The sequence below is a fragment of the Spinacia oleracea genome, chromosome 2, assembly GCF_020520425.1.
Source record: "Spinacia oleracea cultivar Varoflay chromosome 2, BTI_SOV_V1, whole genome shotgun sequence".
Taxonomy (NCBI): Eukaryota; Viridiplantae; Streptophyta; class Magnoliopsida; order Caryophyllales; family Amaranthaceae; genus Spinacia; species Spinacia oleracea.
In genome coordinates, this window is record NC_079488.1 from 101198335 (window position 1) to 101221739 (window position 23405).

At 33.1% G+C, this 23405-nt stretch overlaps 2 protein-coding genes across 2 annotated transcripts; both read left to right on the top strand.

Moving 5' to 3' along the window:
* The first annotated feature begins 3006 nt into the window (after positions 1-3006).
* Positions 3007-3819, top strand: LOC110803135 (uncharacterized). Its single transcript, XM_022008616.2, has one exon. The coding sequence runs from the start codon at positions 3007-3009 to the stop codon at positions 3817-3819; it is 813 nt and encodes a 270-aa protein (XP_021864308.2).
* Positions 3820-10012: 6193 nt separating this feature from the next.
* LOC110803112 (arginase 1, mitochondrial) lies at positions 10013-13463 on the top strand. Its single transcript, XM_022008577.2, has 7 exons — positions 10013-10166; positions 10265-10417; positions 11645-11804; positions 11904-12037; positions 12139-12348; positions 12812-12922; positions 13008-13463. Exons 2-7 carry the CDS (start codon positions 10274-10276, stop codon positions 13272-13274), a joined length of 1026 nt encoding a protein of 341 aa, XP_021864269.1. The 5' UTR covers positions 10013-10166; positions 10265-10273; the 3' UTR covers positions 13275-13463.
* Positions 13464-23405: the final 9942 nt, after the last annotated feature.

The window sequence follows — 23405 nt, forward strand, 5'->3', positions numbered from 1 at the left end:
AGTAGAATAAATGATGCACTGAGGCATATCCACTAGGCTCGAAGTATGCTAGACATCCCGTACAATAGCATAATCATAAAACTTGCATGTGAAACACTCATACATGCATATAAACTTGAACAACATGCTTGACATAATTCAACGATTATAAAATTCCATAACATGATTGTCCACATAGAATTCATAGATTCAATAATAATTCACAACATGCTTGTTCACACATCAAACATGGATTCTCAACACTTTAAGCTCACATGATTCACAATCAATACACATCATATAATCCTCATGGAATAGGTGGTCACCCTAGTCATGTACGTACGTACCTGTAATACCTAAGTACGGGGGCCACTGTGCGAATCACGACTCAAAGCTAGAAATCACCTCCTATAAATACAATAAAGAAATTTAATTATTATTCATGCTTATTAAATTTCCAGCAACTATTTTAGATTTAAATTTTTTTTTGTTTTGATTAGAAAATAATCGTTCTTTAACAAATTAATAGTCTCAATTGGTCAATTAAAGTCCTAGTACAAAAACATTGACTTTTGGCCTTTAAAATCATTAAAAATCAACACTTTATTATGACCTTATATTAAATATGAAAAATTAAGTTTGATTTCCATAATTTAAATCATCATTAAATTATGTAAATTAATTGTCTAAACAGTTGGGATTAAAACCCTAGAAATAAACCATCATAAGAACCATGTTTTGATAATAAAAATTGACACTTTAATCGTTTATTAAATCTGAAAATAATAGATCATATAATTAAAATCAACCTCATGAATTCAAATACGAAAACATCATAATACGGTGTTCATAACCGTTCCCATCAGGTTAAATAATCCAAATCAATAATAATAATTTAATAATTTAAATACGGAATTGAATTAGGATAAAAAGTATACGGAATATTCGAAAAACAACAACACACAACACACACGAGCACCGTGTGTGTGTGCGGCAGTGAGCACGAGCAGCATCAGCAGGCGGGACGCGGGCAAGGCACGTGAGGAGCAGCGAAACACGCAGCAGCAGCGCGCGCGGGACGCGGGCAAGGGCGCTGAGCTTCGCCGATCACGCAACACGGCACACTGCACAGCAGCAGCTCGCCGCTGTGCGTGTGCGAGGGTGAGCGAGAGCGCGAGGGACGAGAGATGGGCGGTGTGCGTGAGGCACGAGAGGAAGACAACAACGAGCAGGGGTGCTCGGCTGCGTGCACGAAGGCGAGGGGCGAGAAAGGCAAGCAGCAGGGCACGAGGGGTGTGCAACTTGCTTGCGGCTGAAGGCACTCGGACAAGGGGAGAGAGGGAGGGCCGAAAGAGAGGAGAGGAGATGAGAAAGATTTCAGAATTTTTGTGTGAGGGATTAATGTGAGGGAGGGTTGTATTTATAGCTTTCCCATCCCTTGTGGGCTTAGGTTTTAGGAAATCAAGTTGGGCTTAAAGTTAGGGTTTAATTAGAATAAATTACTAGAAGCTTAGCTGGGTTTGTCAATGGAATTGAATTGGGCTTGGATTATAATTAAAACAGTTTTTGAAATACGACCCAACAATTCCCGAATAATAAATTCATTTAATTTATTAATAAAAATCCGTTTTTCGTCAATAATTGATAATTAAATTATTTAAATTAAAATACATTTAAATCGCATTAGATGTAATTAAATTCATAAAAATCTTTATAAATACATTAAAATATATTTATAAATTCCGAAAAATACGAGGTATTACAACCATATGGAGGCTAACAAACAAGGACGAACTCCGCCCACATGTTTAAAGTTTATTGAATTTAGGAGACAATAACATAATTAAATAAAGGAAAAGGGTCGAAAATAGTTCAATTTTCGAAGAAATTAGACTAATTTCGGCCTATGGCGGCCAAGAAAATAAACCCTAGTGAGAAAAATGATATAATATTGGTAACTTTATGCCATTGATAGAAACGAGATGAGTATTAAGAGATTATTTTACAAGGAAAGTGAGGTGAATATTAAGGGACGGAGGAAGTAGTTTTATTGTGGCAAACTACTCTACACTTCATCCGATTCTTTAAAATAACGAGCCTGATGATTACATTTGTCGATGCAGTTCTTTGCATAGCAATTCTTTAATTATACCTCAAGTCTTATATGTGACCAACCACACCATCAATTTGACGGTGTGCCATATTCACACTTATAAATAACTTTACGTGTTTAAAGTCCAATGGTTAGTTAACGAAATCTTCAATCGGCGACCTTCAATCCGGCCTTAGTTTTCTTTAATTAATCTCAATCAAAGTGATCACCGTTGATTAATTAAAATTAAGATTAGTATATGAATAATGCGAATGTCATACATTAGAAAGATAACGCAAATAAAGCATTTTACATGTGTTGGAGGGATGGACCATAATTGATGATTTGAATACCCCTTCTAATTAATGTGCTAAGAGCACCACCAATGGTGAGTTGCTTATAACTCACAACACCTTCTCTCCTAGTTGTGAGTTAGCTCACTATTGAGGAGGGTGACTCATTACAAGACCATAGCAAGGGGATGCAACTTCTAAAGGGGGACCTGACGCGCGGGACCCACGTTACATCCATCTTAAATCCTAGCCGTTAATCGCTGAAATTTAAAATAATTAAAAAAAAATTAACTGAAAATTCTGACGCGCGTCAGCAATGTTTTGCGGTCCAACAAGAATTTGCCAAGTGTCCATTGCAAGAATTTTTTTGTTGGGTTTATTTAATTTCAACGTAAACATTGCTGAAACAATATTGACACAATGCAACGGCTATTTTTTTCACTTAGTAATTTTATAACGTTCCATTTGATAACTTATTTAAATTTTTTTCAAAAAAATAATTACACCAACGTGATTCTTGTTATTTTATCTATAAATAGAGCCTAATATTGATATAGTTTTGCATCCTTTAAATTTTACCCTCTCTTTATCATTGTTAAATCAAATTTACATAGCATTCACATATAAAATTATTTCGTAATTATGGATCTTAATAATCCTAATTACGAAAGTGGTTCCTCTCAAAATAATCAAAATTACCGATCTTCCAATTCTCCAAATTTCCAAATTAATTTTCCTTCTGATCCAAATAACCTTACTAATCCAAATGCTCAAAGGATGTTATTTTATAACATGCCTAACCAACCAATGCACCTAAACCAACAATTTGTACAACAATTCCCAAATCAATTTTCAAACCCAAATTTCCCACAACAATTCCCAAATCAATTTCCAAATCAAAATTTTCCACAAATTCCCCAAAATTATCCATCTGGTTTTATGTTCCCAATGTCACAACAATATGGTGTAAACCAAATAATTCAAAACAGTCCAACAACTCCCGGGGGAGAAAGAAGCAGTAACCTAACCCCACCCGAAGATCCAAGGGGTTCACAACAAGCTGGTGATAATGTTGATGGTGCTAATGATGATGTTGTTGAAACTCCATATGAAAGCAACACCATTGTGTCGAGAGAAAAATGGGGTGCAAAAGAAGATGATGCACTCATCTCGGCTTGGATAGAATGTGCAGTTGAAGATCCAGAGACGGCAACGGATCAAAGTTTGGCTATAATGTGGAGAAACATTATGGCCTTGTATGATCAAGCTAGAGAAGATAATCCATCCATCATGCGCCCTAGAAGTTTGAGATCTATGAAAAGTCGGTGGGGAAGAATAAATAGAGATGTGAGTACATGGGTTGGTTGTTATGGTGAGGCAATAAAAAGATATAAGAGTGGCACCAACACTCATGAAATATATAGAGGACGTGTAATGGTGCACGCTTTGGTTTAATTGGTTGTTGGGAGATGTTGAGAGACTTAGACAAATGGAGACCAATAGACCTAGAAGTACCTTCTAGTGGTGGTGGCAGTTCGAAAAGATCAGAACCTGATACTCCAACTGATGAAGGTCCAATAACTCGTACTCGTCGTCGTCGTCCCGATGGGGTGAAAAAAACAAAAAGAAAAGGTAAATCTGTTGCTAGTTCTGGTATTCAAAATGTTGGTAGTTCTGAAATTCAAAATTTAGAGTCTTTTACTCAAGCCTTGTCAGAGATGAATGTGATAAAAGGAAAACACAAAGATGTTGACGAGAGGCGTATTGATGTAGCGGAACGTATGCTCGAGTATCAAAAGGAACGAGATGCCATCAAAGCTCGAAAAAAAGAGGGGGAAAAGAGGTTCAAGTTATTCAGTGTCCTTCTTGCAAAACCAAATCTATCTGAAGACGAAAAAGAAAGTTATCTGAAATTAAAGCAAGAATTTGCACATCTTTTAGGCTAGTTTAGACATCAATTAAGTTAGCCAAACTATCTATATTAGTTTTAATTGATGTAATGTTGCCTTTATTATTTTAAATTTCCTTTGTAACATTTTATTGTTATTTCTTAATGTAATGAAGTTCATGTTTTTATTATAATTTCTCTATTTCTATTAACCTTTTAAAAATTATTTATTGCAAATAATAATATTATTAATACTAACTCCACAATGAGAAATATTCTATACACCTGCAAAATTTACTGCATGCTACGTTGAAATGTCACATTTGATACATTGAATTGTCAGAAAATTATCATCTTTTTACAGTTATGTGTGCCCATACATTGAATTGTCACAACCTGCAAAATTTATTGCATGTTACATTGAAATGTCACATTTGATACATTGAATTGTCAGAAAATTATCATCTTTTACAGTTATGTGTGCCCATACATTGAATTGTCACACAAAAGAAATCTTGGAGTTGGTTGATTGCATGCACTGGGAGTGGAAAAATTTTCCACGTGCATGGAAAGGAATGTATCAAGGGAGAAGTAAAACGGCGACTATAATCTTAGAGGTTGTTGCTTCACAAGACTTGTGGATATGACATGCTTTCTTTGGTACACCAGGTTCTTGTAATGAAATGTCCTCCAGCGGTCGCCGGTGTTCTCTGAAATTTGTGAGGGTAGAGCTCCAGATGTTAGCTTCAATGTCAACGGAAATACATACAATATGGGATATTATCTTACCAAAGGTATCTATCCAAAATGGGCAACATTTATCCCAGCAATTAAAATTCCATAAATCGGTAAGCACAAATTATTTACCAAGAAGCAAGAGAGTTACATAAAGGACGTTGAACGTGCCTTTGGAGTGTTACAAGCTCGATTTGCAATAATACGTCAACCAGGTCTAGCTTGGTCGACTGAAATTTTATGGAAAATAGTAATGGCATGTATTATCATGCACAATATGATTGTCGAAGATGAGCGAGATGGATATTTGCATTACGATGCATCGGAATTTATCAATGATCAACCTCAAAATGTAGTTGGATCATCAAACGGTAACAACAACCAACCATTTACCGTTAGAAATGGACGATTGGATAGGCTCAATTTAAGTGGTTATATGGCGAACAGAAATTATGTTCGTGATAGGGAGACCCATATTGCATTAAAAAATGACTTGGTTGAGCATATATGGGGTCGTTTCGGCAACGAATGAAAAGATTAAGAAGACCAAAGTCGTTGTTAATGTAGATTGTACTTTAAATGTTTATGCATTTCGTTGTTTTATAAATTATGTGATCTCAATTTTATGTTATTTTAATTTTCATTTCGAATTCAAAATCAATAAATTAAATAGCTTACATAATAAAATGCTTTAATTAAAAAATAATAATTAACGATGTCATTAGTTTTATTAATTAATTATGTAAGCTCAATAACTAAAAATAATTAGTAATGCATAAGAGAGAGAATAAATGGTGGGGTATCGATAAAATTAGGAGAGAGAGTGGTGGGCAACCTCATCATTGTAGAAAAATAAATGAGGTGACTCATAATAGTGATTCAAGATAGTGGAAAATGATGTGGATGATGATGTGAAAGATAGATAAGATCATATATGATTGTGAGTAAGTAGGGTAGTGAGTAGTGACTTACCACTGCTCATGCTTTAAGTAAAATCCAAAAGACTTTTTCATTATCTTCAAGATCTTATCTTTTAATCTATCTCAACCAATGACCTTAACGCTAATATATACTCCGTATTTTTTTTTGTTGGGAATTAGCCTTTTCTAGAAAATTTAAATTGGGCCAACAATTAAGACATTAATAGCGAAATGTCCTAAACATCCACAGACCACAGGACCACAGTAATAAGACATTGATACTTTTATTTGCGTGTTTGAAGAAAACTACTGTGAGGTTAATCTGAGAGCAACATCAAGGGGGTCTTATCTTAAGAATTTTTTCATATGCTATGTCAATTTTCCACTAATATTTAATTAATTAAATTTTATTAAGATTTCTTGAGACTCATCCAAATTTAGCTCTTCACCCTTCAAGCTCATTTAAAACATCTCAAATAATATAACACATTTAATTTTTTATTTTATTTAACTCACACATTGAGTCTTAATTTTTCAAGACTCCATTTAAGACTTTGTTAAGACTATCTCACTTCAATGCAACATATTGATATACGTAATCTTAAGACTAGCTGAGTCATATGACATGTCAGCAAAATTCAAATCTTAAGACTTAGCGTTGATGTTGCTCTGACAAATAGCCACGTTATAAATTTTTGTCATGTCTAACTACTCTTATTAATGAATTAGCCTTTTTTTTTGTTCATCCGAAATATAATGTTTTGTTCTCTTTTACCTGACTTGTTCTGATTAATCTATTTTCTGGTTTGATCTGGTTTGATCTGGTCTGATCTAGTCTAATCTGATTTCTTTTTATGAGTGTTTTTTCTTTTTCTGGTCTAGTCTGATCCTATTTGATCTGATTTTTCTAATTTAATATAATCTTTATTCTATAAGGGAACTCTTGAGGTTATTATAGTAAATGACCTTTTAGTATCCCCTATAAATTAGTCTAAAATGCACTCTTTCACCATTAATTAAATAATTGAAATAAAATAAATTCAATTAAAAATAATACAATCAACTAAAATAGTGTGCTCCAACTCAAATTTTATTAGAATAATTATTTGACATAAATTTGATTGAAAATGGCGCAAATCAAGAAAAATTAATACTAACTCAAACTAACATTACCTCAAATTTGGTTGCACATAAGGTAATTTTATGCAAAGTAAACACAAATTAAAGCATATCTAGTATTTGGGCCCGGGCGATGCCCCGGGTTACTACATTAATAACATTCACATTTACTTTTTTTTTTTTTTTTTTTGCAAAGATGGCATGAAACATGAATAGCCTAGTGGTATAAGCTTTAATGTTTAAACTCAACGGCACGGGTTCAAACCTTATGCAAACCATGTTTACATTTTTTTTAATGTATATGAAGATTACATGGAGCAAACGACCCATAAGCAGGGCGCCACGTGTCATGTACATTTTCTTATAGACGCCTTTTATTAATATATAGTATAGATTGCAATTGGAAATTAAAAATGATAACAATAACCAATCTTGCCCCGATTTAAATCAATAATAATTTCCAATTCAAAAATAAATTAGACAAATTCAATCATCTATTATTACGATCATAATTTGTGACTAAAGTAAATTTGGGGATAACATTAACTAACTCATAATTCACGTCAATCACTTCTCAAGAAGCTAGCCAAAAAATGTGTGTGTGTGTGTGTGTGTGTTGATTATATAGTATTGAGTATTATTATTGATTATAATTGAATAGCTACTAATTAGTTTTCTTACAATTATACATCATACATTTGGTGGATCTCAATCTAGCTATCATTTCATTTTTAAGTTTTCAACCTATCCCTTTTATTGCTTAATCTTTCTATAATTGTTTATTACTCCATTATAACTATTTAGGTTCTTTAATTTTTTTTATTACTAATTTTTGTAGAAATTAAAAAGACGAATATGATATTTATATTTGTTACTCCAATCGATATAATTAATCTTTTTTCACATTATGATACACATTTCTGCTACATTTTCTTTATCATATGTTATTGTTAAATAACTGATGCAATAAAGATTGTACATTCTCATCCATCATAATAGAGCATCATTTTGTTCAAAACAAATTTTAAAATCATGTGCTCCGTAAAACTAAATTATTTATGACCTATTGCTCTAAGAAACACCATTAGAAAAAAATTATTGACAATTTAGCATTTTTTTTAATCTTTGATAGTGACAATCTAGCATCTATAAAATAAGAAAAAAAAATATGTGACCGAAGAAATTAGATTTTTCATAGATTTTTCAATTAATTAATTACTATTTAAACCTTAATCATGATGAATAATATATTTTACATCAGATAATTGTCAAAACTTTTATTTGAAGATAATAATCACACCTTGCATTGGATTTCTATAGATTAAACTATTTTCTTAACTTTTGATTAGTCATTTGTGATAAAATCTTGAAATGAGTATTAAAAATTGGTTAAGATACTTTCAAGAGAAGAAAAAAAAGAGATAGTCATTTTACTATAATAAGTATTAATTTTTTTAAATATCGGCTTACATACATTTTAAAAATCCATGCACGCATCGCGTGTATAAAAAGACCGATAAACAATAAGGATAAGGGGTAGAGAATGAAGAAAACAAATACTTCATGTGAGTGGCTAAAAACAAATTATAGCTAGCACATGGCAGAAAGAGATTTTTGAAAGCTCTTCTATGACTTGTAAAGTTGTAATAATCACAAATTCACAATAAGTTATGGCAAATCGACCATTTAATAAGACAACCAATGTTTGGACAAGATCATAATTAAAAAAAACGTGTATATATGTACTTATAGTACAAACATTGATTGGGCATGTCCACATCTATCGCTTTACGTTAGGATGGACACATGCTGAACTTCTCGTGAATAATTTGGAATTAACTTGATCAAAATTGAGTTCGTTTATTTACGAGCTTGAGCTCAAAAATATAGATGGAATCATTAACGAGCCAAACTCACTTTTATAGTACTAGTTTTTGTTTGGAAAGTTTATTAATGGGTCGAGCTTGAGCTCAAGATTATTGAAGTTGAAACCAAGCTCGAGTTGGTAAAAAAAAAGTCGTATAGTTAGTAGAGTCAAGCCTTGTTGATGTTCAGGTCGGCTTAGCTTATATCAATCCTACCTCTACGTAGGGACGTAAACGAGCCGAACTGAGTACTACGTACATGGTTCACGTTTGTTTAATTTAACTTAGACGAGTTCAACCTCGATTTCTCAATTGAAATCAAAAATGTGTTTAAGCTCGAGCTTTTAATTGAGCAAAATTATATGTTCAAGCTCGGATCGGTAATAAGGTTGTGTTCATGAGCAATTTATGAACGACGCGTTTATTAATTGAGGCAAACTACTAGACAATTTTCTTTTGAAAAATGTACTTTTTTCTCAAACGAGCTTTTCTTGTAAACGACTTTTGCACATCTGACATTTAAAAATATCAGAAGTCGAATTTTTGATTTTTAATTTACACTTAATTGTTTAGGAGGTCAAAAGTCAAATATGAAAAATATATTTGTAATGGAAAATATGTATATATGATAACGGGAGATGCTATGATAACTTAAGGTACTTTTTCTTTAACTAAAGAATTTCTTATGAACATAAATAGACGAGGTTGGACACCAATAATCGAACACATCTATAATCATGTATTAAAAATGTACACCTTTAATTCATCAAGTGAAGCATTAAATAAAAGAACATAAACAAGATTTATCTGAATTCAAGTCTGAGCCAGAGTCTGAGTTTCTTATTAAGAGTCTCGGCTTATTTCACTACAAGAATTTGTATCTTTAACGACAACCTAATTACGACGGGTCAAAAATTCCGTCGCAAAAGCCTTTTGCGACGGGGCTAACAACCAAACAATGACGGGAATACCGTCGCAAATGTCTTTTACGACGGGTTTACGACGAGATTTCTATTAACGACGACCCCTTTTTATGACGAGTTCGCGACAGGAAATCCCGTCGTTAATCAACGATTATTGGCCTTTCGCGACGGGATTTCCCGTCGTTAATAGTACAATTTTTTGTAGTGTTTACATACCGACCTCCACGGGTCCACCCAAACAAGGCTACAACGAGCCATTCCTTCTTCTCTATTTAAAATCCCCAAATCTCCTTCATCTTCTTCAACAACATCCATCTTCTCTTGTACGGAATACTTTGTATTAAGTAAGGAGGTACAATTTAATTGTCTTTTTTTTTTTTTTTTTAATTTTATTTTAATAATCGGAGTTAAAAAAAAAAGTGTTATTACAGTAGTCTCCTCCTTGTGTAGTGAACAGTGATGATGCAGCACGTAGCTAGGAGGGGAATTCATCAACTTCAAAGACTGAATGCAGCAAAAGTTCCAGCAGATGTGATCGAAAAAGGCCAAAATCGAGTAATAGATGCCTCCCTCACCCTCATTCGTGAGAGTGCAAAGCTCAAGGTACCCTACGTACTTCATCTTCCCACACATCACAATGTTGCTAATAATTAAATTAATTAAGTGATTTCCACATCACAATGTTGCTAATAATTAAATTAATTAAGTGATTTCGTTTTAGGTTCAGGTCGGGTTATTGTGAGTTTTATGCTACGTACTTCCTTCAACCTTTTTCTATTGTAATGTTTGAGTTTTTATGTTATTTACATTTTTGCTTTTTGACAATCAATATGATTTTTTATCTAAGGAACAGTAGTAGTCTTGTTAGATTTCAGTCTCGATAATTTTTATTGTTTTGAGAGATGATAAAGGTAGCAAGTCGCGACAATATTTAGTTGTCGCAATTTTACGTGTCGGAATTTAATTGCTACATATTGGCGCCACGTAATATATGCGTAGTCAGAATATTTTTACTATCAATGCAATATTTTTACTATGAAAAATATGTAAATAAGGTAGTCGATATAAAGAAATGAAACAAATTAAAATATTAAGATTTCCTACCTTTTTTTTTCAAAACATGTATAATAGGTTATATAAGTTAAATATTAGTTTCTAATTTAAATCATGACACATAACCATGATATGTCATAATTGTGACACAACTTAAAAGTCGCATGTTGCGACCTTTATCATTTTCGATTTTTGTTTTATACTACTCCTAAATTGTAAGTAAAGATAAATGATTGACTGTGTATTAGCAAGCATAAAAACTCTAAATGTTGGAATTAGGTGTATTAAAAAAGCCGGCCCGGATCAGGAAAAATGGATATGCCTGAACCAGCCGGACTGGAGTAATATAAATTTTAATTTTTTTTAGGTGGTAAAAAATAATTTTTCCTTATTAAAAAGGCGTTGAAGTTGGTTGAACATTTAGTTTTCATTTTCTTTTACCATGTTTTATAAATCCGGTTCCCGTGAATGTCAAATACCTAGCTTGGTTGGATATCATCATTTGTTGTCTTGTCATTTGTGGCTCTCTCTATGGATAAAGAAAAAAAAAATCGGTTCCCAAACCAGGTTTTGGACCCTTTTTTTTATTTCTTGTCCTCTATAAATGCGGTCCGAACATAACCGGTCCGATTTCTGAATATTGTATTATCACCCGGTCAGGTTCGGTCCGATTTTGGATCGGTGAACAACTGAACACACTGAACAACCTTAATAAAATAGTGTTTGTTATGGTGCGTAGAGATTGGTTACAATAAAAATGGTTGGTTTGGTTTGTAGGGGGAGCTTGTGCGGGCCTTAGGAGGTGCGAAAGCAACATCTTCCCTCCTTGGAGTACCTCTGGGCCATAATTCATCATTTCTTGAGGGGCCTGCTTTTGCACCTCCTCTTATTAGAGAAGCAATCTGGTGTGGAAGCACAAATGCCTCAACTGAACAAGGTAACTAACTAGCTAGCTCATGAATCATATATGATAGCTCAAGAACATACCTTAACCTTCCTACCTGCGACATTATAATTTATATGTATATATATGCAGGCAAAGAAATAGATGATCCTCGAGTCCTAACTGATGTTGGAGATCTTCCTGTTCAAGAGATGAGAGAAGCTGGTGTCATGGATGACAGATTGATGGACATTGTCAGTGACTCAGTCAAGCTGGTTATGGAACAGGTATTATATATCTACCTGTCTTCTCAAAGGTTAGTTACTTAATTCTGAGTTCTGGCCATGGGTGTGTGTTCTAATATTTATATATTGCTTTAATTTGGCAGGAACCGTTGCGTCCTCTGGTGTTAGGCGGTGACCATTCGATATCTTACCCTGTTGTAAGAGCTGTATCTGAGAAGCTTGGAGGACCTGTAGATATCCTACATCTTGATGCTCACCCAGATATCTATCATGAATTTGAAGGGAACAAGTATTCTCATGCTTCTTCTTTTGCCCGTATAATGGAGGGTGGCTATGCACGGAGGCTCTTGCAGGTAATTAATTTACATGATTCTTGTAACTTATTGTTAGATAATGTATTGAATCGGTCAAGCCCCTTACTGCAACGCCCCGGGATCTCGCTGCCCGGTCAGCGGGTCGGGGTCCAGGGGCAACGTCCCCGAACTTTACGGTATCTGTTATTTTGGATACGGGTTATCTGTTTTGGGCCTATTTTCTGGGCTTTTCCGTATCTGTCTAGAGAGTACTATATAAACTCTTTAGGTCATAACCTAGTTGTATTCTGTAATCTGTATTCCTCAAGATCAATAAAACTTTCCTTCCCTCTGCCTGTGGACGTAGCTAACACATTGTTAGTGAACCACGTTAAATCTCTGCGTTCTTTAATTACGTTAATCTAATCTTTCTTTGCATCCGTTATAACACTTATACTGTCTTCTCTGCTAGAAAATGGAAATGTATATATAAGCATGCAAATCTCTCATTTGAACTTTTCAGGTCGGTATAAGATCTATCAATAGAGAAGGCCGGGAGCAAGGAAAGAAATTTGGGGTGGAGCAATATGAAATGCGAACCTTTTCAAAAGATCGCCACTACTTGGAAAATCTGGTTTATATCTCTCTTTAATTTTATCTCTTTGCAACTTAAACTTCCATCTCTTTCCATTCCTGATGTTATCACATCCGTGTTTCAGAAACTGGGTGAGGGAGTGAAGGGTGTCTACATATCAATCGATGTGGACTGTCTTGATCCAGCATTTGCACACGGTGTGTCTCACTTTGAGCCCGGAGGCCTGTCTTTTCGTGATGTTCTCAATATCCTGCACAATCTCCAAGGTGATATCGTGGCTGCCGATGTCGTTGAATTCAACCCGCAGAGGGACACTGCTGATGGTATGACAGCAATGGTTGCAGCCAAGTTGGTTAGAGAAGTAACTGCAAGAATGTCCAAGCCCAATTAAAATAAAGAAACTTTTACATGTTAGATTAAGAGCTCATAATAAATAATTAGACTAGATTCAATCTCATAAAAGATTGTTTTATAGTCTTCAGTTCCTATGTTTTATGGCTGATGCTGTTAAATTATGGATTTCTTGCAAAACCTTGTTGAGATAATGAAATAAAGCATCATTTCTAGATTTCTTTATTAATTGGACTTTAAGCTTTTAGCTATTGTTTTAAGACTTTTAACTTGCTAAAGCAAGTCACAACAATTCAATACATCATCTTATAATCCTGATTGATTTCTCAACCTAACAAAAATCATGATCGAGAATCAACCTTTAATATATGTAAAATTGACATAATAAATTAGACAACAAAATTAATATTGAATAATTAATTTCAACTATTTTCTAAAATAAGAAACACATAATGGTGAATCTGCTCATCATTTAGGATGAACTCATTGCTGAATATCAACAAGTATTGAGAGAGAAGGAAACTAGAGAATTCTGAGAGAATTGTTTCTTATTATTGAATGAATGAATTAAGATTATTACAACAACTATGGTAGCTATAAATACAAGCTGATTAGTGAGGTTTCTCAACCAATAGAAGGGTTGCAAACATACAGCTCATCAATTACAACAATCACGGATGCTCTATTACAAGTCAGCAAACAAACTAACTCCTAACTGATTCCCTAGATTTTAGGACGAGTTGTTAGAGTTGATGTCATGGCTTCTAGAAGGTCTGTGCTGTTGTTGATCTTTGCTTCCCTTGATACACTGAAGAACTGATGAAAGGATTGAGTTAGCTGTAGAACTAGGACAGTGTACACAAACACCCCCCTTCGAACTTGGTGTGGGTAAGACATTGACCATGCCAAGTTTGGAAGAGAGAGTTATATGTTGACAGCTAGGAAGTATCTTGGTAAAGATGCCAGCTAACTGGTTCTTAGTAGGAAGATAACTGAGTTGTAGGAGACCTTCAAGCACTTTATCCCTGGTGAAATGACAATCCACTTCAATGCGTTTTGTTCTTTCATGAAAAAGGAGATTTTTAGCAACATGGTTGGCAGATTGATCGTCACAGTTCAGTTGAACTGGCTTCAAACTTTTTATGCCTAATTCCTCCAATAGCCTAACTATCCATGAAACCTCACTGGCAGCCTAGGACATGGCTCTGTATTTTGCTTCATAAGAGCTTTTAGAGACGGTAGATTGCTTCTTGGATTTCCAGCTGATAAGTGAATTGCCAAGAAGGAGAATATAACATGTAACTGTTGAGTAATATAGTGTTTTGATGATTATGAACAAATGATGATTATCTAACTAATGTGTGTATTGTTTAGATGTGCATGAACAAGTAATGAAGGTCAATAAAGATCATTTAGTTGGAAATTTCTGAAGATATATACAAGAAGAAGTGAAGTTCCTGAAAGGAACTCAAGAAGTGAAGGGAACTTCAGAAGAGAAGTCTAATTATATAAGTATACCATTAGACTTAGAGTTTGTGTCCTTAACTACTGCATACTTGTTTATTAGTTTAGTTTTCTTCATCTTGCTTGTATTGGTTGTCATCACTGACTTTATGGTTTTGATGACAACTAGCAAACGACTAACCTATGTTTGAGTTCCAATATGTATACGAAACAAATATAGGTTTGATGAAGAAACAAACATGAAGAGTTCAAGTCAATAAATCAAGTATCCAAGCAGCAACAAAGTTCTTCAAAGGAACACAAACAGATCAGTTCCTCAGCAGATCCTACGAGGAACAACGAGTATAAAGTTCCTGAGTAGGAACAAGCATGGAGAAGTTCCAGAGGCGGAAGTATCAACATGAGGCTCTTGAGTTGGAGCATCATGAAGCATGAAGAAGAAAATAAGAGTTTATTTTCTAGGATTCATGTAAGTATGTAGAAACTTGAATAATTGAGGAACACAGTGCCAAAAGGAACTTGTCGGAACTTATGAGAAATAACGTCAGTTTATCTTCCTAGAATACTCCTAGTTTTAAGGTAATTTTAAGTGTCAATAACGTGGCTTTTAACACTCCTAGTTGTTAGGGATTTACCTTTGACTTTGAGTATTTATCTCATAGTAAAACTCTATTTATTTATGTTTAAAATAAAAGATGATTTTTATAAAATCTTATTTTAATTAGGATTCTGATTTTTATATCATATATTTATTTATTTATTATTTAAAATTCGTTTTTAATAATGTCCTATTCATTCTAGGATTTGTTTTGAATATCTTTTGTAGTTTAATGTGTTTAAAATTTTATTTTTAATAAATAAAAAATAATTAATCTTTTTGTAAAATAAAATCTGATTGTTAGTTATTTTATTTTAATAAAATTTATTTTTCTATTTTATTAAAATCAGATTTAAAAGGTTTTGTTTTAGAAAATTAAAATCATTGTTTTACGTTGTTTTGGAAAAACTACATTAGTGGAGAAATAATAGGAGATCATGGAAAACCTGATTATGCTTAGCCCTAACTCCATGATTTTCTCTACTGACTAAAGTCATGGGATCATGCCTAAATTGAAGGGCTTAGTGGTTGTTAGTGGAGAAGATTATGGAGAAAGTGGTTGAGGTTTCTTCCTCTATAAAAGGAGAGCTTTCTCATTCATTCAAGGGTGTCTGACTTGCGTTGTCATTCCAAAAAGGGTCTGGTTTATGTGGAATAATTTTACAGAAATTATATTTTGTTTTCCACGTTTTTAGAGTCAGTTCCTACAGTTCCAAGTTCCTGACAGTTCCGAGTTCCTTTACAGTTATTCACTCTCTACATATTAGAGTTTAATCAATTATCAAATGTCTATATTTTAAGAGTTGTTCAAGGGTTGAGTGAGCTCTTGTAATGGGTAATTTGTCAAGGGTTTGAGTGAATTCTTGTATAAGTTTTGGGCAGGAACTTGAGTGAGTTCCTGATGTGTATGGGGTAGGAACTTGAGTGAGTTCCTGTTGTATTTGGGGAGGCTTTGAGTGAAGTCTATGAGAGAGAAGCTGATAGGCTTTGAGTGAAGCAAAAGAGTCAAGAGAGACTTCTAGGGAAGTCAGTGAGAGCGTAGTTGTTTGAGGAACAACTATTGGAACTTGAGTTCGTAGAGGAACTCAAGTAATGCCCGAGTTCCTTATAGGTTTGTAACTGAGTTGTTGCCCTATAGTGAAAAGAGTTTAAGTTGAAATCCCTAGTGGGTCGAGGTTTTCTTTCTAGTTGGGCGTAGAAAGTTTCCTCGTAAAATCTCTCTTGCATTGTTTCTCTACTTGCTTAAAGTTTCTTTATAATTCCGCAAAATTGGCTAGAAAGTTCCATACTACAATTCACCCCCCCTCTTGTAGTGTTCCATCCGAATTACAATTGGTATCAGAGCCGGAACTCGCTGATAAGCAGGAAACCCTGCTGAGTTAAGTTCCTGGAAGGAGGAACAATTACAAGAAACTTGATGAAAGGAACTCGATCCTACCCATTCAAAGGAACAAGGCAGATCTGACTTTCATTGTTGAATAAAAGTCAGTCAAGGTATAACTGGCGATCTTCTAAGGTAAATATCTATTCCTTTAGACCTTCTTTGTGTGCATACATTAATTTATTGCGTGTTCCTTGCATTGTTTCTAATGGAACTTCTGTTTTGTTTTGATTTAAAATTGAATTTGAAAAATCTAAAATCTATATTTAATAAATGATTTTTCAATTTATTTTTTCAAACTTCAGTACATTAAATTTATTTCAAGGAAACGTATTTTGAAAATGCATATCTGTGGAACTCGGAGTTTTTAATTTTTAGGCAACAAAATATCCTACTTATTTTTTCTCTGCCTAAAAACTATTATTTTATATGCTTCATGAATATATTGAATATCATTTATATGAAGGCATATTGTATCTTGGTAGTAGTTGTTGTGTTGATTAATTTCTTAACAGTTACTACTAACAAGAAGGGACCCAAATCTGTTGGGTTCCCTCGACAAAGAAATTGGTACAGGAACAAACAAAGGTGCACATTAATATGTCAGAGTTCCTGTTAATTTAAGTTCTACATTGAGGAACTCGCTGGATCATTGTTGACCCACGAGTTATACTTAGGAACTCACGAAGGTGCGACATTATAAAAATACATTACATCAGCTCCCCACATCCGAACAAGGATCAAAATCCGAAGAGAAACTTTCGAATAAAGGAACTCATTTCAGCACCATTCCAAGGAACAGATAAAGGCTGCAACGAAAAGATCCTTAATGATACAGTTAAGGTAAACATCTAATTTTTGAGATCTTTATATGCATACGCTATTTATTTAAATCAAGTTCCTAACAACGTTTTATGAAAATTGTTCAAATATATTTTAAATTTTGTTTAATCGATTTTGGATTGTCTCAAATATGTTTTTGTGAGACAAATTTCAGATTCTAAAACTGATTTTGCATTCATGCATTATTTGAATGGTTCAAGGAACAAGACAAAGGAACAATGCATAAAGCCACTCTTGGAACTTGGTTTCCCTGCAAAGGAAACTTTATTCTTTGGGCTGCATAATTTAATGTTATATCATTTTATTGTCCAAATAACGGATTTTTCATGTATTATGAGTATATTGAATATTTATTATATGTATGCATGTTAAATCTTAGATCTAGCAGTTTAAAATAATCATTTTCTAAGATGCTACTGCTAAAAAGAAAGGAACTGAAATTATGTCAGGTTCCCAAGACCATGAATTGTTTACAGGTCTGTTAGTATACAATTTTTGTATACTTTAATCTTCTAAATTATGCTACCTAAATATATTTACTACTAATGCATGATTTTGGAAGGTAGTAGAAGCGAAATTATTTTTACAGGTTTATAACTCATGATTGAGTGTGTGTATGAGGTAAAGGAACAACATCAGAACTACACCAAGAAAAAATGAGTTGGAAATCCATTAGATTCGTTGGAACAGTGAAGAGGAACTCAGGCTCGGAACTTGGAACTTAAGATGTAAACTAGTTCCAGTTCCACCAGCATGTAAGTTCCTTCCAAATATGATGGGTCATATCAACGAATCAACTCACATGCACTATATAATTGGAAGTCACTTTGAACATCTCAAAGGAACTCAATCATGTGAAATGCTAGTAAGGTTGTTCCCTCATTTTACTTGTGTTAATTAATGTTGAATTTTTTTATATAAACCTGTTTCTCTTAAATTATTGTGCAAACTAACCTTATTTGTGTTATAGGTTTTGTTTTGGAATTTAATATGTATAAAATGCATAATAATAAGTTTCATTGATCAAAGGAACTCTTCCTAAGTTCTGGTGAAACAATCAACGAACTCAAGGTTACAGTAACTTGATAAATGGTACATAAACTATTTGACATTAAATTTATGGTGTCAAAGTTTTTCATGTACAAGTTCTTGATTCTTGTTAACCTAAGTTCCATGGAACAAAATATATGTTTCATGTTTCTTTCGTGAAGTAAATTTTCCAGGAACATTATATGTTGTTATTATGTTTGAGTATATATTTATTTAGACTAACTTGCTAATCATAAATTTGCACAAAAGTATTACACTTGAGTTTTATTTTTTTTCCAAATTACTCATATTAAAATAGCTCAAGATGGACAATTTTCATGAATACCATAGGAACATGTTCTAGCTTACTTGAAACATGAAAAATGAGGTGGCTCCAACTAAGGGGGAACACCTCGTTATATCTCGACAACGATTGTTCTATGAGAGAAAATTCACTATATTGTTTGGTTCTACCTACAATGGTTGTAACTTTGGACAACTAAAAAGATCAACTCGATCAATCAATATCATGCAACAAGTTCCACTACTTCTCTAGTAGTAGAGAAATTGCCAATTTCAGTCATCGAGTTCCTATGTGCACTACAACTTTCATTTAATCAATTTATCAATGACATCGGCAAAGGAACTCGGAGAATGTTGGTTCTTGAAAGGAACAACCAGTAAAAAAAAGGTATTGATTTTTAGGAGACTCTCACTCCATTAGCTTGCTTATAAGGTAATTATGTATAATTTTATGTTGTTGCACATATGGGACGTAGGTTGTTCCAAACAGAAGATGACTTCTTTTTTTTTCTTATAAAGAACAATGTCAAGTCCCTTCTTGAAAACTGATTTTAAAATTAACATATTTTGTTTTCAAGAGAAACTGATTTATTAGTGATATATATACATAAATGTTGAACCTAACGAATTGTTTTATAAGGTTTCATTATCATAAGTGTTTATATGAACATGATGAAAGAACACAACAACCACTCTCTTAATTTCTATAAAAATTAAATAGAGAGTGATATTTGAGATGATCAAATGACAAAAGCATGTCAAGGAACTTCTGAAGAATGATTGACAATATTCGATTACACATGAATGTTTCCATAAGATGTGAGGGCATCAAGATGATGGAACTAGCACTCAAGGAACTCGAACATAAATTCATCAAAATTAGTCCAGCACCTCAAAGTAATCATACACATGGTGAAAAATTATATAAGGTACATTTTTTTTGTTATATCGTTTACTTATTAATTTAATTGTACACGTCTTGAAATGCATTATGTGATTATGCTTTCCTTATGATTTCATCTATTCATGGACTGTTTAAAGGATCAATACTTAATGAAGCAATGGCATGAGCATAACATAGTCTTTTCCATGAGTTTTGTTGATTTGGAACTCCTACACATATTTAGATAAGGCAATTATGTATGCTTAAAGTAAATGTGTCACACTTATATTTTGTGCTGTAAAAGGCATACTCACTTGCCCAAAGAGTATTAGATGTCTCATAATAGAACTATATGGATGCTATCAAACAAGAAAATCCTAAGTTGCCAAAGAAACAATGGAAGAAACATTGATGGAACTAGACAAGTAGATTCCCATAAAAATATTTCTTTATCTTGCTTAATATTGTCAGAGGGAACAAACCTATATTTTAACCAACTTCCACTTATCCACACCATATGTATTCGAAGAACAACATCTTTCCACAAGACTGGTTTGTGTATTCGTGATTGGGTTGAGCATTATACTACATTCGCAAAGAGTGGTCTATTGTGCCGAGCCATTAGCATTATTCTACAACCTTTGGGTTGTGTGTCCGTGCTAAGTACAATCATACTCTACAATCCAGTATTGTATCTCTACATTGTATTCTTTATTCCTATCATTAACATTTCATAACTTCGAAGATCCTTATTTCCAAAATTATCATTCCACTCATATCCCGACACTTCAAATATACTACTTCCCACGAGCTCTAAGTTAATATTCATTGATTTGTATGGTTTGATGATACATAAAGAGTTATAAATGGATGAATACATTTTGAGGGGGAAGTTTGTGGAAGAAGTGAGAAGCAAGTTTATTATACTTTATCAATTGATATTTCGAGGGAAATCATTAGATGGAGCTACACTTACAAGCTCCAAAATGAAGAGAGGAATGGTAAGGAACTCTGGGGGAATAAGGGAGGAACAAATGTAAATGATTCATATTTGGTGGTGGAACTCAAGTATGTATGAATATATTTTCTCTTTACTGTTGTACTTAAAAACTCTAGGAAAGTGCCACAACGTGTAATGACACCCTTGTTTAAAAAAAAAAAAAAAAAAATGTATGATGAAAAAAAAAATGAAAATGAGAAGAAAAAAAAAAAAAAAAAAAAAAGAAAGAAAAACAAGGGTGATCAAATCTTTATTATTTCCTAGATGACATATGATTCTGAAGACGTTTACTCATGGAATCAGTTGAAGGGGAACATAAACAAAAATTGAAAGAACTTGATGAAATACGTTCAAGTTCCTTTTATCAGTGTGTTTCTCAAGGAAAGTTGGCGGTTGAAGAGAAGTGAACTTGATTGGTACATATCATGGTGAACGTGTGTTATGTTTAGAAGAAATTTCAAGATTGTGAGGTAAAGTGATAAACTCTAATGATTGTTAAGAACCTCACTTTGAAAATCTAACTATAGAGCACACTATCTATCTCAAAGTTCCCTCTATTCAAATTGTTCCATAAATTTCTCTCATACTTCTTTGAGCCCGATATTACAATATCATACTCTCTTAATCCATTTTTGACTTTCAAATTTGATCTATGCTTGACTTTAATTTATTATTTGTCAAGTTCCTTCAGTAATTTTAAAGTTGGATCTTTGGATTGTGAATTGGAAATTTGTGTAGCATATGCATCCTAAGTTTGAAAATTGAGCATCTTGAGACTTTTAGGACTAACAAGTGTTTAACCTTTATGGTGGTAATTGTGGCATATAGCAATATGTATATATGATTTACCTAAAGCAAATATGTGTAAGAATGTCCTTTTCGATAATGACAAAAGGGGGAAGATTATGTATAATGCTTATTGTCTAATATAGTCAAGTCTAAATCCTCTTATGCATGACTTGTTCAATAGTTTCCAGTCTTTATTATTAAGGGGGAATTAATGTACATCTTTAATGTCTAATTTGCGATAAGCATCATTTGTTTGTCATCATCAAAAAGGGGGAATATTGTTGAGTAATATAGTGTTTTGATGATTATGAACAAATGATGATTATCTAACTAATGTGTGTATTGTTTAGATGTGCATGAACAAGTAATGAAGGTCAATAAAGATCATTTAGTTGGAAATTTCTGAAGATATATACAAGAAGAAGTGAAGTTCCTGAAAGGAACTCAAGAAGTGAAGGGAACTTCAGAAGAGAAGTCTAATTATATAAGTATACCATTAGACTTAGAGTTTGTGTCCTTAACTACTGCATACTTGTTTATTAGTTTAGTTTTCTTCATCTTGCTTGTATTGGTTGTCATCACTGACTTTATGGTTTTGATGACAACTAGCAAACGACTAACCTATGTTTGAGTTCCAATATGTATACGAAACAAATATAGGTTTGATGAAGAAACAAACATGAAGAGTTCAAGTCAATAAATCAAGTATCCAAGCAGCAACAAAGTTCTTCAAAGGAACACAAACAGATCAGTTCCTCAGCAGATCCTACGAGGAACAACGAGTATAAAGTTCCTGAGTAGGAACAAGCATGGAGAAGTTCCAGAGGCGGAAGTATCAACATGAGGCTCTTGAGTTGGAGCATCATGAAGCATGAAGAAGAAAATAAGAGTTTATTTTCTAGGATTCATGTAAGTATGTAGAAACTTGAATAATTGAGGAACACGGTGCCAAAAGGAACTTGTCGGAACTTATGAGAAATAACGTCAGTTTATCTTTCTAGAATACTCCTAGTTTTAAGGTAATTTTAAGTGTCAATAACGTGGCTTTTAACACTCCTAGTTGTTAGGGATTTACCTTTGACTTTGAGTATTTATCTCATAGTAAAACTCTATTTATTTATGTTTAAAATAAAAGATGATTTTTATAAAATCTTATTTTAATTAGGATTCTGATTTTTATATCATATATTTATTTATTTATTATTTAAAATTCGTTTTTAATAATGTCCTATTCATTCTAGGATTTGTTTTGAATATCTTTTGTAGTTTAATGTGTTTAAAATTTTATTTTTAATAAATAAAAAATAATTAATCTTTTTGTAAAATAAAATCTGATTGTTAGTTATTTTATTTTAATAAAATTTATTTTTCTATTTTATTAAAATCAGATTTAAAAGGTTTTGTTTTAGAAAATTAAAATCATTGTTTTACGTTGTTTTGGAAAAACTACATTAGTGGAGAAATAATAGGAGATCATGGAAAACCTGATTATGCTTAGCCCTAACTCCATGATTTTCTCTACTGACTAAAGTCATGGGATCATGCCTAAATTGAAGGGCTTAGTGGTTGTTAGTGGAGAAGATTATGGAGAAAGTGGTTGAGGTTTCTTCCTCTATAAAAGGAGAGCTTTCTCATTCATTCAAGGGTGTCTGACTTGCGTTGTCATTCCAAAAAGGGTCTGGTTTATGTGGAATAATTTTACAGAAATTATATTTTGTTTTCCACGTTTTTAGAGTCAGTTCCTACAGTTCCAAGTTCCTGACAGTTCCGAGTTCCCTTACAGTTATTCACTCTCTACATATTAGAGTTTAATCAATTATCAAATGTCTATATTTTAAGAGTTGTTCAAGGGTTGAGTGAGCTCTTGTAATGGGTAATTTG

Bases quoted from the DNA above. Each gene is read 5' to 3' on its own strand.
- LOC110803135 (XM_022008616.2), top strand. From the start codon at position 3,007: ATGGATCTTAATAATCCTAATTACGAAAGTGGTTCCTCTCAAAATAAT.
- LOC110803112 (XM_022008577.2), top strand. From the start codon at position 10,274: ATGATGCAGCACGTAGCTAGGAGGGGAATTCATCAACTTCAAAGACTG. The intron at 11,805-11,903 runs GTAACTAACTAG...ATATATATGCAG, and splicing joins AAATGCCTCAACTGAACAAG to GCAAAGAAATAGATGATCCT. The intron at 12,038-12,138 runs GTATTATATATC...TTAATTTGGCAG, and splicing joins TCAAGCTGGTTATGGAACAG to GAACCGTTGCGTCCTCTGGT.